This window comes from Eleginops maclovinus, chromosome 3 (genome assembly GCF_036324505.1).
Source record: "Eleginops maclovinus isolate JMC-PN-2008 ecotype Puerto Natales chromosome 3, JC_Emac_rtc_rv5, whole genome shotgun sequence".
NCBI lineage: Eukaryota > Metazoa > Chordata > Actinopteri > Perciformes > Eleginopidae > Eleginops > Eleginops maclovinus.
Window position 1 is genome coordinate 7975399 of NC_086351.1, and position 17283 is coordinate 7992681.

Here is a 17283-nt window from a genome sequence, read left to right on the forward strand (position 1 = left end):
TAGTGAAACCCACAAGAGTGTGTAGGTGGCCTGTGCATATAATCCACACAGCCTGCTACTCTGCATTTCCAATTGTTATTCTCATCCACATTCTCATACTTGGACACATGGGATTCCATTACTGGGGGGCTGTGATGATTTCTGTGTCTCTTTTGAGGTAATCAAATTCAAAACTCCTCTACCTCTTTACTGCTGTCTCCATGACGACAGCCAGATGTTTCACAGTGCTCACCCCGCACTCCACATGCAAGCCTCGCCCGAGGGCAGAGAAAAGAGGCATCTGTTACCGTTTCCCCCTGCGGCTGCTGAAAATAACCAGCGAGAGACAAAAAGCCAGGCAACACAAAGACGGAGCCAAGAGACTCCCAAAAGGAGTGAGAAACTCTGAACACTTCCATACTGTGTGTACACATTTCTCTGTGTTGTCTATCAAACTAATGAGTCCTTCTAACCTCTATCCTCTCAGGTGTGCCGAAACTGGGTCAGCATCTTACTGATCATTCAAAATGCAGGGATTCATCTTCTGCATTTCAAAGCAATTCATTATAACACCATGTGACCTTTCAAAGCCATCCAAGGCAATTAAAGCAGCTGAGACAGGCTACAACTGTTCACTGCACAGGGAAGATGATTGTCTGGACCATTTGTCTGATGTAAAACAACTTAATCCCATATGAGGAAAACCCCCTGCCACGAGAAGTGATTAAGATTCACCACCACTTCACTGGCCTTTAATAAGACATGAAGCCAAAGCCTGCGACATGATGTAGGCTACTCTTACAGTTACTATGCATCTCCAGAAGGAAGGAAACAGCAGACTTTAAAACAGGACTGCAGGTTTCTTAATCCAGCCTGTCTGCAGTCTATCTGAATGTACAGCTCTGCAAGATGAATGATAGTCAGTGTTTCCTGCTTCCTGTCCTCTGCTGTATAATCATCTCATGCAGAATGGTGATCATTTGTAGTACTGGGAAGGAAAAATTGACTCGTGAACTAATTGTATAAAATATAAACTAGAAAAAAAATCACAATCAAACTTAAAATGAAATTTCATGGATTCTTTATATTAGAGATTTTACTACAGTGGAAAGTCCCAAACGACAATATATGCAAAAATTAAGAGTTCAAATGCTATTAAACTGCATAAAAACCAGTCATTTTCATAAACAAAAACTTAAAATAGACATCTGCTTTGAATCAGTCAACCAAATAAAAAGCATGAGAGGGATTCCCAAATATAGCTCAGCGTACGTGTCAGTATATTTTAAGTATATGTGTTAATGCTGTTACAAATCTGTCATTAAAGAGAGCTAATATAGTTAGCGTCAGTGAGTTCATTTAACGTCGCCTTACCTTGATATCTGGGAGCATTTGTCTCACTTTGAAGGTGGTTTTGGATCCTGTCAACATTTTCAAGGGAGATCAACTCGACTTAATGAGAACAAAAAAAAAAAATACGAGCGAAATAAAACTGACTGAAGTAAAAACTAAATTACAACAGCTGCGTGATATCTGACGCTAATGTGTAAGTTAGTGTCCTGCTCTTTCCATTTTTAGCCCAGAGAAGAGAGAAGGAGAAGAAAGGGTCCGGAGTCCAGTAACGCTTAGCCTGTATCATCGGCTGCTAAAGCCGAGGTGCTCAGTGTGGAGAACAGGCAAACTATTTTCGCTCTTTTCATTTCTATTCGCACTGACAGCATCCGTGTCCCGAGAGCACACCCTGCAGAAAAACCCTCCACCAGTCACCGGACCGGTGTTAGTCACTAAAGGGCAGATGTGTTCACCGTTACTGCTGCTTTCCTACCCATTGGGCTCTGTTTGTTTATCCATTCGCCATAGTGAAACACTGAGATGGTAGAAAAAAAACCAAGTGCAGCGGTGGAGCTTCTTAAAGGGCCAGCACGTCAGGGAGCCGAAAAGAAAGTATGAGCTGGATCCAACTCTATGGCGGCCAATATGATGAGAAAAAAAGTCATTATTATTCCTAGAAACTCCCTCCAATTATGCCAGTTATTCTGAAAATAATTGGTTAGTATCTTAAAAGTAATTACATCACAGTAGTACAACAACATTTATGTGCAATATGTTCTGTTTGTATGAATACTGGCTGCTACTCCTAGTTAGTCCACCCATTACTGTAATAGGAATCTTTACGTAACTATGTGTAATAATAATTAATAAATAACCAATCAAATAACAATCTTTCTCTCTTAAATGTGAAGTAGATGTATCATTCAGGAGGTAGATGTATTTGGGCGGTGGTGGCAAAGTCCATAGGGGTTTGGCCTGGGAACTGGAAGGTCACCAGTCCCCGAAAGACCAAGTGCCACCGTGGTGTCCCTGAGCAAGACACTGGTTACCTACACTGCTCCCCGGGCGCCGTACATAATGGCAGCCCACTGCTCCTAACACTAGGATGGGTCAAATGCAGAGACCGCATTTCGTTGACCCAGTACTTGTACTCTGTGCAATGACAATAAAGTTTAATCTTTCATCTTACTTCCTTTGGCTATTGCATTTATAGAGCTCTACAGGTATTCAATTTGTATAATTATTATTTCAAGTTAGACTTCCTAAACTCAAAATGTCCAAGCTTGTGTTTTTAATGTGTGCTTTGTTTCCTCATTGCTTTTTTACACATGTCTTTGGTTCACATGCATGATAACAATGTCTTTGTTTAAAATGGTTCTTATTAGACTTGGTTCTCTAATAACATTCAAGATAACATTTTTTATGAATAACTCTTCAACTTCTTAGCTTGCAAAAAACCTGTAAAAGAATCCTGTACTGTATATTTACATAAAGCCTCTTTTTTTCCAGAAGTACCTGGTTCTTTTAGGTGATCCGTGTAGGGAAGGTATCCTTCCCTCTCTCATCCAAAACTGTGGAAAAATACACCAATAACTCTCGTCCAGACAAATACAGGGGGCCAATTCAGAAGAAATACTTTCCAGAGAGAACAGGAAAAGATGTAATAATCCTGCGAAACAGTCTGCCCTTCTAAACAGGTGGAGAGACGGCGTCCTTGTGAACTATAATAGAGAGATGTCTGGATTTTTTACCACATGGGAAACTGTTCAATATTACATAAGGGTCTCCGATTTCTCTAATACATAAAACAGTCCCAGACACAGGACCTTGCATCATCTGAGCTGGAGTTATTCGACGATGTATAATGCAACAAGGTTAGGTTAATACAGTATGAAACAGATAACAATAAATACTAAGAAACACTTGTAAGTATAAACAATAAAATAAATGTCTGATCTGTTTGTTTCCATTCTGTTGTCTCTGCAGCCCCTGTATCTCTGGTGAGAACTTGTTGACAGTAACCCGTGAGGTTTCTGGTATTAGAGGTCTCACACAACTACCAGAAAACCTTAAAAACCCTATAATGAGTCTTGGCTTTATACATAAAGAAATGTACAACTTAGCCTATTCCAAGTAAGGCTGCCATTTAAAGATTTGTTTTAATCATTTGTCAGTTATTTTATAAAGTCTATAAAGAGTTGAAAACTGTATCACTTCTTCAAATCGCTTCGTTTTGTCGAACACAGATATTCAGTTTCCTATCAAATAAGAAAATAAAATGCAGTTCAGAGGCAGGAAGTGTTTGCCCTTTTAAGACTGAAACTTTATGTAATGGTCAATTATCAAAAGATATTGTAGGTAATGTTGACTATTTTCTGTCAATGAAAAAAAATTCAGGCTCGTAATCAAAAATATTTTAGCCTAGTGCTGAGACTTTATGTATGGATAAACGTTGTAATACTTTTTGAATCCTCTTTATGTCATTACATGTAATAACCAATTATATTTATGTAAGAATACAACCCCATATTCAGTTACTTTTCATAATTTCAAAAGAAAAGAGAGGAAGCGAAGCCATTTTTGAAATACAATGAGAATTTATTCAAACGGTGCAAAAAAAATGAATAATTAAAATAATAATAATAACCTAACATAAAATCTGATGTTCTTTCTATCCAGATTGCACTGTCACACAGCCTTAGGGCTCTCCTCTTAAAAAAAAAGAAAACATCAAAACAATAAAAACAGATCAAGAAACCAGGACAACTGAAAGTTAAAATAATGCACAAATTTGGTAAAAATGGATCGCCATTTACATGCAACAGTTCCAGTCCCATGCAACTCGAAGTATTCCATGTTAATGTCACTGATGATGGATATTCTGTTCACACAGAAAATACAGTGTTGTACAATATATAAAAATATATCCGGTCAGCTGTGTTGCAAAACTAATTCTGAGCCATTTCTCTTCTGGTTGGGAGGAAACGAGCTGGGTCAACAAGAACGCTGCTGTCATGTTTTAGCATAGCACGAATTGGTGGCTGTAGAAAAAAAGTAAACAAATGTACAAATCAAAAAAGCAACAAACAAATACTGCTAGACAATTAGCCATGTGAGAAAGAACATCCTAAAGTGTCGCAACTAAACATTCCACAAGGAAACCTATTAAAAAATCTCACTATAAATATATATTCTCAAATGGTGTTTTGTTAGGTCTGCATTGAGGAAATTAGTTTGCAATGAGATAGCCTCGAAGAGACTCGTCTTTAAGTCGCCTTCGACAGCCAAAATGTCACTTTCTGTCAAACTCAGGCTCTAACAAGCTTATCATCCATACCTGTTTCACTATCCAACAGTATACATTCTTACCCTTTTATAAACACTGTAAAACTTTGGGCTTACAAAAATAACGTGGAACATATTTATACAACCTCTCATTGTTTTTTTCTTAAATACAAAAAAGTGTTTGCAGCCTGTAGAGTCTGATGTCTTACATGTATGTGAGGCATCTGTTTCATTGCAAAAAATAAAAATGGTTTTGTAAGCTCATTATTACTTTGGAGGGAGGTAAAGAGAGTTTGCACACTTTTTAAAAACAGGCATCACCTGAACACTTGATGGGTCTTGTCTAAATGAAAAATGCTAGTGCACGGACACATGTCAACACAGATAAACACAGCAAATGCACATGTTTTTTGGGGGAACAGCATTTTTTAAGTGTTTTATTGTCATGAAAACTCTAGTGTTTCTTTTAGTGCACAGCAAAAAAACTCCCTTCTTCTTTGAACAGTTTTAGCAACATAGAACAAATTGTAATATAGTGTTACATAGTGTTAAATTAACACTACTGAACATGTTTTCTAGTATTTTGGTTATGTTTGTTTATAGTTTAGGTAGCCAGAGTAAGCTCCAAAACACTAAGTTAAGAGGAAAACAAAACAAGAGTGCCCTCAGCTGGGCAAGGCAGTGAATTGCATACTAAATTGTGCTTTTCTAGACTTGATGCCAAAGAACAGATTCGATCAACAAGAGTAGAGCAAGAGTTACACTGCCTCAAAAGAAAGTCCTCAACATGGCTCTTATAGGGGAATAATCACAAGTATTTAAGAAGTCATTCTGACATTATTACAACCAAATAATATTAAAATAAGGAAGACAGAACATCAGCCGGTATCAACTAGTTGATGTGCCTAACTGAAAAAGATAATGGCATTATCTCAAAAGCTAGAACACACTGCAAAAACAATTGTAAGTTGTTACATTTTTTGGGGCAGTAGTAGTAAAGACTGCAGGCAAAAAGCAAGCAGTGGATATTTGATGTCTGTGTACGTACAAACAGGGTTGTGATGCCACGAGGACAAATGCTGAAAAAGGCAACTAGGAAACTGAGTTAGATGGTGACGCTGGCACCAAAATGCTGTAGCTCTATATTAACTGAATCTGTCAGAGAAACCCTCCTGGCCTGCGCCCCTGATTTCCCCGTGAACAGAGGTGGCAGTGTTTGCAGAGATGGACAACGGTCAAACAGTCGGGCTACTTCAAAAACAGTAAAAAGTTTTGTATCTATGGACATCAGGAAAGTGCTTGAATTTGTGCAAAAAGACAATACGCGACTGGAATTGGCGGGACGAATGCCAGAAATGAAAGAAACGGCCTTCAGTAGAACGTCAGAATTTGCAGTGCGGTGACCAAACCAATCAGCGTTAACATGTCCCATTAGAAAGGACAGCATGAAGGTATGACCTTTTGTGTGATCAGGAAATACAAACACCAGAGCACTGGCATTTCAACAGCTGAAATACCAATGCTCATAACTTGTTACCATAATTTGTCAGTACAATGTGCATGTTATTGAGTATCAACATCCAACAATAGTAAATGGATCCCTTTGCATCATGCAAACAGAAATCAGAGACAATTGTCACATCTGCAGAAATGTTCACTGCTTCTGAGCAAGTGTCTGTCACTTGTTTAAGAAATAAGGTTAATTTGCTTGAAATCCCCCAAAATATTGAAATGTGTTTCATTTTAATATTTTACCTTGGCAGGCAGGGCTGGGCGATACAAAGAAATTCTAATTTCAGAAGTAACATTTTCTGTATCATCTCCTTCTCAAGGGTTGACTATGCACGATTCCAATTTTCTAAATCCAAGATGATATCTATTCCTATGTCACGATATCGATATGATATCCATATACTACCCAGCCCCTAAGCATGTTGTCTTCAAAAACTGTTGCGCTGGATGTGACATTTTGACATTTGTAGTGTTTTTGTAGACTTTTAGTGTGTGTATTATTGCATGCCTGTGCTAGCAACAATAAGCAAATACCTCAAAGCCAACTATTGGAACAGAATGAGGAAGACCCAACGCAGAAGGAGCAACATTGTAACATATGAAATACTCTGGATCAGGCTTTGGGAACAGTTTCTTATCGTAGTGCTATGTCGATGTAGTCATCCTTCAACCATGCCTTCTTAAAATTGTAACCAATTGCATCCAAACTTCAATAAATTGACATCTTAATAATCCAATTTAAAGCTATATGTATAGTGTTCTGCCAAAAGGTTAACAGTGGAGAGAGCAAGTGTCTTTAATGCATGGACATTTCTGTGTTTGCATTCTGAAACATTAGCACCACAGCAGCCCACAGAACGCTTCATCATTAGCATTGCACGGTACTTAAAATGTGCATTATGCAAATGGGGATTGACGAAAAAGCAAATCGACAAGGATTCATTCTGCTGTTTCCCGAGGTACATATGACGCAAGCATCTAGTAACAGTAGTGTCAATTTGTATAACACTGAAGTCACCACAGACAGCTGTGACTTCCAAATGCTCAAACATCCCTTAATTAACCAATACAAACATTATTACATATCACAAAATGGAGAGGAGAGACTCGTGCCTTTTCTGTTTGTGCTTGCATCTCTGTGTGTGTGAAGTAGTGTGAGTCTGACTTAGTGTATATGTGTTTATGTACTGTATCTGTGTGTTGATGAGTGTTATGTATGGTGCCTGCCATATACATTCTCTCCACCAGGAGGAGACAGAAGCAAGGCGTTAAACTGATAAAGGAGGAGAGCCTGCAGCTCACACACACACACACACACACACACACACACACACACACACACACACACACACACACACACACACACACACACACACACACACACACACACACACACACACACACACACACACACACACACACACACACACACACACACACACACACACACACACACACACACGCCTGCATAAGAGCCACAGCAAAATGTAACAGAAGTGCAGTTCATTTAATCTATGGTCTAACATGTGACCCCAGCACCCAGAATCCACCCTGTTTACTCTGAAGTCGTGCCGACTGTACGCCACTCTCTGAGGTCGTCTATTCCAACAGGAAGTGACACAGCTATAAAAAAAAAAAAGAAGAAGGAGGAGGGAGCTGGTTGTGCCTTTCTCTTGTCCATTCAGAGGCTGATCTGCCCCAGCCATTATATCTTTTTTAATTTAAACTGAAAAGGCCACTCGTCAAATTCCAGCCATAGCAACGGTCAGTTCAGAACCTGTGGATGGCTGCTTCGGGCTCCCTCTTCTTCAGCTCCTCCCGGTAGCAGTAGGAGCAGTAGTTGCCCGTCTCGGGGTGTCCGTAGTAGGTGCAGCTGGCTGTCCGACAGCGGCTGGACTGCAGGCTGGCCAGACCACCGGCGCTGCCCAGCGAGTAGTGTCTGACTGGGGGCTGCCCACTCCGAGAGTCTAAGTTGGAGCGCATGTCCCGGAAGCCGTTGGTGTAACTCCCACCAGCAGGCTCAGACCCGGGGTAATCCGGCGGGTCAAACTCAGGGGGATATGAGGGTACGAGGCGAGACGGACTCAGGGAGGCCGGGCCTTGTGAATTATTGAACTGGGGATGGGAGGGGGCCTGCGTTGCAGGGCAGTGCCGGGGAAGGGTGGCGTAAGAGGGGAGGCCGGGATAGGAGGTGGCCGGGGAGCCACCAGCTAGTTGGCGCCTGGTGTCCATGTAGCTGTGCATATGAAGGTGCTGGGTAAGGGGTGCTGCGGCAGGGGGCTGATCTATGAAGGAGGGCCGGGGGATGGGCACAACACCAGAGTAAATAGAGGAGGTCAATGGAGAGGCCTTGAGAGGGTTAAAGGAAGGTGATGAGTTCTCCGGCAGCTCCTCTTTGGCCTCATAAGGCCGGTATGTTAGCTCTGTACCGACAACCAGCTCCTTCTTAGGCGGTGGGATGCCATTGGTTACGCCCTTCCTCTCTGCGTCACGCCGCTGTTGTTCCTGCTCGGCCCGAAAGCGCTCCTCTGCATCTGCAAGGTACCGCTGGATCATCTCCTCCTGGAAGGGCTGCCGGTTGCTGGTCGTGAGAAGGCTGGCGAAGATGAGTTTCCTCTCACCCTGCATGGCGGCTCGCAGGATGCCCAGGCTGACCTTGACATCAGCGCTGTATTTGTAGTGTTCGCCCTCAGTACTGCTCCCCCCGCTGCTGCTCATACTGCTTCCTGTTCCGTTGAGACGCTCGCTACCTGAGGAGGGGGAGCCTTTCCCAGAATCCTCTGAGACATGGGCCGAAGGCGAGCTATCCTTGCTGCCCTTCCTCCCCCTAAACGAGCCCTTCTTCTTCTCCACAGCGTCCTGCTTGGTGACTCCAGCTCCGGCGTTCTTTCCCGTCATCAGACCGCCCACATTCTTTTTTAACTTGCTGCCCAGACTTTTTCCAAAACTGCCAAGTTTATTGGCTACAGAGTCTGCCCTTTTCTTGTCTTTGTCCTTGTCTTTGTCCTTCTCCTTGTCCTTCTTGGATTTGTCCTTCCCCACTGTTCCTGTCCCGGCCCCAGCAGATCCACTGCTGGAGGAACTTGATGAGGAAGAGGAGCTGTTCTTGGCCAATGTCCCTCCTCCATTGGCCGTTGATCCTGTGGTTGTGTCCCCGTTGCCGTTGGAGCTGCTGCTGACTGACTCCTTGTCTGACTCCCCTGAGTCCGGAGGCGTTCGGGCATCCTCTCCAGCCGATGCTGTGGGAGACTCTGGCTGGGCCAGAGGGGCTTGCTGCAAGTAAACATAGCAGAAAACACAAGCTAGTGAGAAATACTGCAGTCAAATGTACATCAGGCCATAATCTGCTGACCAAATCACAAAAAATATATAATATATGTGTAAGAAATCCCCCCCAAAACTCTAGCAGTACAGGCACAAGCCCCTCAGGTACAGGGGAGAAAAGGATGTGAAAACAATGATTCATAGAGCGGTTTCTTTTGCAGACCCATGCAAATGACTCAGTTTCCAAATGTCTTTCCATATCTACAAACATGCTAAGGAAGCTCTAAAATAAACACTGCTGCATTTGGAAAAGGCATGACCTACACGATGACACACTGCTCTGAAAACACGAAGCAGTTACAGAGTCTCTCAGCAACAATGGCCACCACACAGCCACCCTTATGGTAGCATTTCCAATCAGAACAATCCTCTTAAATTAAAGTGTATTACAGGCTCGCTGCAGCTTAAGCATGAAACTGCTATTAACGTGTTCCTTCAAGCATGTGGCACACAAGAGGAGCTTTGTCACTGCGTCTCATGGCATGACTTAATGACCTGAATGGCCCAGTGTACTTTGTTTTCACAAGCGCAGTGTACAGCAGTCAGGGGACAGCTGGGCTGATGGAAAAGGAAAAAATACGGCCTCTTGTTTGTAATGAGTGTGGGAAATTAACACTAACCACAAGCGCCTGCCAGCAGCTTTGGCGTCTGTTTGATAATGAGATTACCACTTGTGGTTTCCTTTTACTTTCGAAATTCAATTTGGCTGGTAGGATACAGAATTAGTCTTGATCTTCACCCAGCCTTCATGGATAGTTAGAACATAATTGACTTGTCTTTATTTTCTCTGATTTATCTTGACTGCCATGGCAAAATAAGTTTAAGCAAAGCCAGTTTGTCAAATTAAAGTTGTGGGAATAACTCCTGATGGCGGACTTAATAAACCTCCATGCTGTAGAGGAGTTAACATGACTCAGGATGGATGTGGTGACTATTGCCACTGAATAGGACAGAAGGATTGCTAAGCTGTGATTTACTAGTTGCGCTCGCCAATGACGACGAAGAAAGTGCTTGAAAAACGGTTTAATTTAAAACTAAGAAACTGCTCATCACAGATCAAATCACTCACACCTGTACCAGTGAGGTCACTGAAATACCCCGTTTCAACATTATGCCAGCCAGTGTTCAAAAATAATAATAAAAACATATAACTGGCTGCAGCAATGGATGTGTGGACTGTTTGTTTACCTCACAGGGCAGGGGCAGCCAGGTGACCGTCATGTACGTGTGCAACATCTGGAGCTTGGCCTCCAAAGAAAGAGCCACACTGGGTGAAGGAGGGAGAGAAAAACAAATCAGTGAGCGGTTCAGTGTGGTCACTATGGGAAATCTAATTATGTTGACGTTTAGGAAGTAAATGATGCCATTATATAATGTTCTTTCTGTCAGAAAGTATTGGAAAACCGTCAGGAGCTGGATCTTAAATGTGTAACCAGAGAAAATGTCATACTGCGATGTACACACAAGCTTTCTCTATTATAAATAAACAACACTAATCCTTGGGATAATGGTTAAGGTTTCTAACTTTGTAAACTATAATTATTAATAAATATGAGTGGATCATTTTAGTTTTCCCAAAAATGCGTTGCTATTCCTATTTGTCCACCGGGGGTCACACTGTCCTAAGAAGATGAGCAGGCCCTATGCTGGATATGAGAAAAGAAGGCTACTGTTCATGGTGGAAAACATGTTTGATTGAGAAGTGGAGTGGTCATGTGTTCCATGAAAAATGTATCAGCTCCTATTTCACATAGTTAAATTCGAAGCCATTGTGCTTGGTGTGTACATCCCCCTTTTAGCGCTCAAGGAACATAATATCTCTATCAGAGTCATCATAGCAACTGAGGACAGAGGAGAAGGTGAATAAACAGTTGGCCGGTTTGAGAACACAGCAGTCAGGTTTTAGTCCAGAGATCAGCTACACATTTCAGGCTGTTCGTCATCCGTTTAGTACTTGATTGTTCATTAAATGTAAACCTTCAGATGTAGTTCTTCACACTATGAGAAGGGGCCAATTTCAAGGTGTTGTTATTTATAGGTCATTATGTAATGGTTATACTGGCCTGGCCTACTTGAGATCATATTAGGCTATAGTGTGTGGCCCATTATCTAAAATTGAGTTTGACAGCCCTGATGAAGATCCTCTTTTTTAATGTAGACGGGTAATAAAAACAAATTGATTTGCGTGCTGCTGCTTAACATTGGCTGGTAGAGTGGCTCTGAATACTACAGTTGACAGCACTGAAGCATCTTGCTGTTGTGCATCATGCCCTGCACAAGCCAATGACCTTTTTCAAACAATATAAAGAGACACTTTTATAATGTCATCTCTGTCCACCGTCCAGTCTGAGTAAGACATCCACAGTCATCCGTGACGTAAATACGCTGGATGGTTATTTTTACCGGGCTGCTATTTTTGCGCTGCTTCCCCGTTCCATGCATAGAAGGTATTTAGAGCTAATCTTATTGTCACTGGCACCAAGTGTCACTAATCCCAAGTCAGGGGTCAATCCCTACACACTGACACACTGGGCTGAGGGGACAGCTGTCAATAAGGACGTACTCATTTGTGATTCTTAAAAGCCCGTCTGAACAACTCATTTTGTCCAGATGTTTTGGAGAACATACCTTGCCAGCATCACGTTGTCTGTGTCATCCTTGCCCCACTCCCAATCTTTCCCAGGATCCACAGCGAAGTGCAGAGGCAGCATTTTGTGCTCCGAGTCAGTGAGAGGGATCACAACTGCTGATAGAGAGGGGTGGGGGGTGGGGGGGTGGGAGTATTCTTAGATAAAACTTTTAAATCCTGAAGACAGGAATACTTCTGAGAGCAATCAATTCGTTCACTTTCTGTTTGAACATTTAGTCTGGAATGTCTGACCAATGTTGCCTTTGGACGGTCCACGGGTTATTTTTAGACTGGTACACAATACAACGTCTGGGCAATGTCCTGAAGTTTAAGGATAAAGTTCATCTGTGCACAACACTTGCTCAGTGTTTCTCCACAAAATAACTCTTGTAGGGTGAGAGGAAAATAAAAGAGCATTATATTAGCATTAGCTGCATTAGCAAAACAGTTATTCGGAGCGTATAGTATCACAATCAAAAGAAGCACTTTAACTACAAATCTGCGACTTAAGTGGTGGAACTGGCATCTAAATATTCTTAAACCTTAACTCAGGGAGGAGATCATTTGCTTGTGTGTTGTTGAGCTGGAGAGATCTCTGGATATACTCAAAAGCGTAACAGCTATTAGTCACCATTCTTAAATAAACTACTAAAGAAAAAAGAATGACTCATCAAGCTGTAAAGTGGGTGCTAGTACCTTTTTAGAAAACTCTAAACCCCTACGCATATTTGCAGAAGAAGCTCAATTGTATCTCTGTAATCTCTCTGTGATGATATAATATTTCAACTGCTTCCTAGGAGGCTGGAAAAAAAACACATGGATGATAATAAATATGAATGATGCTGACCTTTACTTTGATCTTTGGAGCCGTCCCTCTGCTCCATGGAGACGAGGGCAGAGAAATGCGCCTGGTCGTACGCCAGGACGAGGGGCGAGCGGTGGCACTTGGCAGCTGGCACCTCCAGCGGTAGGTAGATGCCTCCAAATGGGATGGGGGCAAAGGCTAGGGAAGAGAAACAAGGGCATTAACCGTCAGGAAAAAACATGACCGCAGCACAGTTTGAGCTAAAAATAAAACAAGCTATCACCTCTATCAATAAATTAAATCACTTTTTCACTAGTTGTAGGTTTGTTTATATCTGATTCCAACTGTCACCTCATTATCAATGCTGCATTAATGCTACAACAAGACTGTTGTCACCTCTGGTATCAGAAAATCATTAATATGTCTCAACAGTGCAAAGGGAATTAACAGAATATGAACTATTAAAGCTGTTAGCTCAGCTCCAGCTGTTAGCATTAGTTCATCGTTTGTTCGTTTTACCATGCTGGAGATGTCAGATGGGTTAGGGTCAACTTAAAGGTCTCCTATTATGGTATATTTGAACAACATATTGTAGGGCAATATCTATACAAAACATGTCTGTGAAGTGTTTTGCTCAAAGAACCAAACAGATCCCCCATTGTAGCCATGCCTCATCCCCCTCTATTTCAGCCCTGTTCGTGAAGTGCTGATTCTGTGACTGTCGCTTTAAATTTGAGCTGAAGCTGGCCATGCCCCTTTGGAGCGCCATGCAGCTCTCTCTCCTCTGTGAACGTTTTCTACCAGAAGATACTCAGCTAAATGCTGCCGTGATTAAACACCATATTATGTTCCAAACCACATCAAGCATTATTTCAGAAACACTTCTCAGTGTTTACCACTAGAACAGAGACATTATATGTATTATATATAACACAACTCTAAGTCCCTCCTGCAGACATCCTGCTGAATACACAGACACACAGAGGTGCTGCGGAGGGGATTCAGCTCGCGACTGTATATTGCAGCGATACGTTGGGACGTGTCACGCGGGCGGGACGTTGCCCGGAGTTCAATGTGAAGCCAGCGGACATTCCGGTTATGACATCATAACCGAAGCAAATCCGGATCAGCTCATTTGTACCCCCGTTTTTAGAGATGTGTGTAAGCAGGAAAAGAGAGAGGGTTTTATTTTCGGACACTTTGTGAGTCTCCTTACACACCAGGGACACATATTTATGCAGGAAAGACAGCAAAAAGTGCATTTTGCATAATAAGGGACTTTTAATCAGGATAACCAGACACTGAAAACTATTCCTCGTGGTTTTCTGTCACTTTTACTGTAAACTCTGCATTTGACAAAGATTTATGTTATAAAACAAAGAGGGGGAGTAGTATGAGAATTATTATGAAATCAACAACATGACGGATTAGCATTGTGAGGCTCTGGGCATATTTACCCTCTCCTCCAGAGTCCCTCAGCATGGTGTCCGCCACCACCACAATGGGTCGCCTGAGGACGTGGGCCAAGACAAAGACGTGAAACTCCTCCAAACTCTCGTACACCGGTTCATCTGAGGACTCCACCCTGAAGACAACAACATGGCACTTGGTCAACAGAACCACAATTTAATATACTGTTGCAAAACCAGAGAAAATCAAGGTTTGGATGGCTTTCTCTGGAGTAATACAAACTTTTTGTTCTGCCACATTCATATTTGCTCGATTTTAATGTGACTTTTACTTTATTTATTGTTTTTTGTCTTTTTTATTACCTCTTGAAAGTGGCCTGTAAAAGCACTTATCAAATAAATGTATTATTATTATTATAAACATATGAAAGTGAAACCACATTAACACTTAGAGTTCGTACAGTGGAGTTCTGACAGTATATCTAACCCTCTGAACTTATATTGTTACAATAAATAGCAGATTGACTAAAATGAGGGCCAGTCACTCAGTTCAGAGTGTGAGCGCAGTTGTTTGTTCATGAATAAAAACATGAGTGTGACTAAGTGTGCGTCTGGTTAACAGGCCCTGCATTGTCCGAGCCATGCCTTACCCATTGGTGCCGTTGGTGCTGTAGTGTATTCGCGGCTCACTGGAGGCGAGCTTCAACAGTTCATTCCACTCTTTCTGCCACTCCTCCTCCGTGTACACCAGACCAGACTGAGGAGAAAGGAAGGACACACACACATTTAGAGAGGGAGTGTCAAATGTCACAAAAGCATGCACTGACGTTATGGCCTCTTACCACAAAGGTACATGCTAACAATTGAGGAAATACATTTAAATAGAGCCTTTTCAATCCTCTCTGTCACTCACACAGTAGCAACAACACCTTCATCATTATCAGTTTTAACCTCCATTTAAGGAAAGAAGGAAACTGTTCAGTCATCATTAACTTTCACAGAATTCTTTCATTCTGTCACATTTGACTCACTATAGTGTAGTCTGAATCTAAGTCCTGCACCTCAGAGTCATGGCCGGAAGAAAGGAGAACATAACATTTATGTAGTGCAGTTCTAATGCCAGGATGAAAACAAGTAAGTTAGGAAGTACAGAATTTTAATCAGGGACCTTTTATTTTGCTAAATTTTGAATAAATATCTATTGATTTTTCTTCAAAGTACCCACAAGTATTTTCAATATTGGGAGAAAAAAGGGGCTGAGAATGCTATTGATATTGAACTATTTACATTTTTACAACCTCTAATTATAAGCTCTCTTGTCCTCTCCTCTGCTTTGGGTAAACAGCCTTAAGTGCAGTTGCAGTTTCACTGAATTCTTGTTAAGTGACTGTCTGTCTCAGCCGAGTCGTTCATGGCTCCCAGTTGCGCTGAGGAACGCAGAATGTGATGTTTTTTAAAGGATGTGGGTACGTTTTAAATGAAACATGTAGAACAAAGTGACTTGGATGGAATAAAACTACTTTGAGATTTGGTCAGTTTCCCTGACAGAGGCGTTCGTCACACACACTTTAATTTTATGGGTGGTGGGGTTCAGCGGATTAACATTCTTTTCAAAATATAAATGTCCTTATTGACCTAAGCAATACATTCAGACGAGAACGCGTCCCAGCACAGCCACCGTGCAGCTCCACTGGAGCAATTTTTGGTTTAAGTGATTTTCTTAAAGACACCTCTGTGGTAACTGTTGAAGAACATCAAGTAGTCATCCGTCTGGCATCTCCTCTGTGGGTGTCTGCACGCTGCCTGCAACCACTTTAGAAAACCTACTCAGTGTGCTGCTACGCTTTCAGGGGGAGAGGAGGCATTTGGTTCTGGAAAGAAAAAAGGCTCTAGAAATCTTTGTTTTGCCTTTGCAGAGTGTTGAAGTGCAGTGCATCCACAACTCCACCAGTCTCTCCCCTGGGCTCTGATAAACAGTACCAATAAAGGTGGAGATACAGGCACTTTCAGATAATACACTAGGGTTATGATAACGCAATCTTAAAATCACAGTGTGTGTATGATAACTTTAGCATGTTGTCAATAATTGGTGTTAAATTGATTGTTAAATGCAGTTTTAATTATACGTAAAAAACATTTAAACCCAGTCAAACTTATAGTGCAAAACTTTAAACGCTTTGTTGTTACAGCAGTCGGTGGCTACTTTATAAGGTTAAGCTGTACAATCAATGCAATCCATTACAAATGTTCTACAATAAAGTATTTTTGAGGTGTTTGAGTATACAGTATTTCATTGAGGTCGTATTTATTGTTTTGCACTAGACTGGATTACATTGGGAGTTGGCCTCTGTCATTGATATTAAAATGTATAGAAAAAAAGCCCCTCAACAATATGTAACACAGCACAACCCCACTACTAACTATCATGTCAGCAACACAAATGACTGAATTCACAGATTTTTAACAAAGACATCAAAATCTTAATTACTGTAAACGTTCTAGAGGTTGTGTAGGGAACAAAGTGGTTGCATAGCTTTCTGTTTACATGTAATGTAACAGTCATGCTAAAGCACAACCTTTGAAGGATATAACTGAAATTTCTTCATACACCTGACAATATCTACAGCTATAAGTATTTGCATTCTGCTACAGAATTCTTTAAGGCATGAAGCAACTGACTTCATGCGACCAGTACACCAAGTGACCCAGTATTTTGTCTTTAATCTAGGCTATGGTCAGTATGCACAGTTACTGAAATCACTCCAGCAGCCTCATGCTCTCCTGCCTGTCTCTGTTATTGTTTCCACTGTTTTGGATCAGCTGGGATTACATGGAACACAGAAAACGAAACAAACCACAGTGAGCTGTTGCCACTTGACATTTGAAATGGTCTCCTGCAGCCCTGCGAGCAGCTGCTGGCACGGCATGCTGGTATAGGAAGCATTTAAAAAAGCTCTTTACTTGTCCGTTGTGCCTGTATATCTTGTTCAAGTAAAACAGCGTTCTGG

The 17283-nt window shown here is 41.7% G+C and overlaps 2 protein-coding genes across 3 annotated transcripts in view; both read right to left on the reverse strand.

Annotated features, from left to right (window-relative positions):
* mtmr11 (myotubularin related protein 11) overlaps positions 1–1843 on the reverse strand; it is a 31283-nt gene extending 29440 nt beyond the window's left edge. The window contains exon 1 of the mRNA XM_063879795.1: positions 1354–1843. Coding sequence (XP_063735865.1) covers positions 1354–1410 — 57 coding nt within the window. The 5' untranslated portion in view covers positions 1411–1843. The remainder of the gene's footprint in view (positions 1–1353) is intronic.
* A 2042-nt stretch (positions 1844–3885) lies between these two features.
* Positions 3886–17283, reverse strand: part of otud7b (OTU deubiquitinase 7B) — a 35478-nt gene continuing 22080 nt past the window's right edge. Inside the window, exons 7-12 of one of the 2 annotated variants that reach the window (XM_063879458.1) lie at positions 14926–15032; positions 14324–14451; positions 12909–13064; positions 12061–12175; positions 10621–10699; positions 3886–9381 (exon numbers count right to left, since the gene is read on the reverse strand). In XM_063879458.1, coding sequence (XP_063735528.1) covers positions 7879–9381; positions 10621–10699; positions 12061–12175; positions 12909–13064; positions 14324–14451; positions 14926–15032 — 2088 coding nt within the window. In that variant the 3' untranslated portion in view covers positions 3886–7878. Of the gene's footprint in view, positions 9382–10620; positions 10700–12060; positions 12179–12908; positions 13065–14323; positions 14452–14925; positions 15033–17283 lie in introns of both variants that reach the window. The other variant, XM_063879457.1, reaches the window with a different exon arrangement.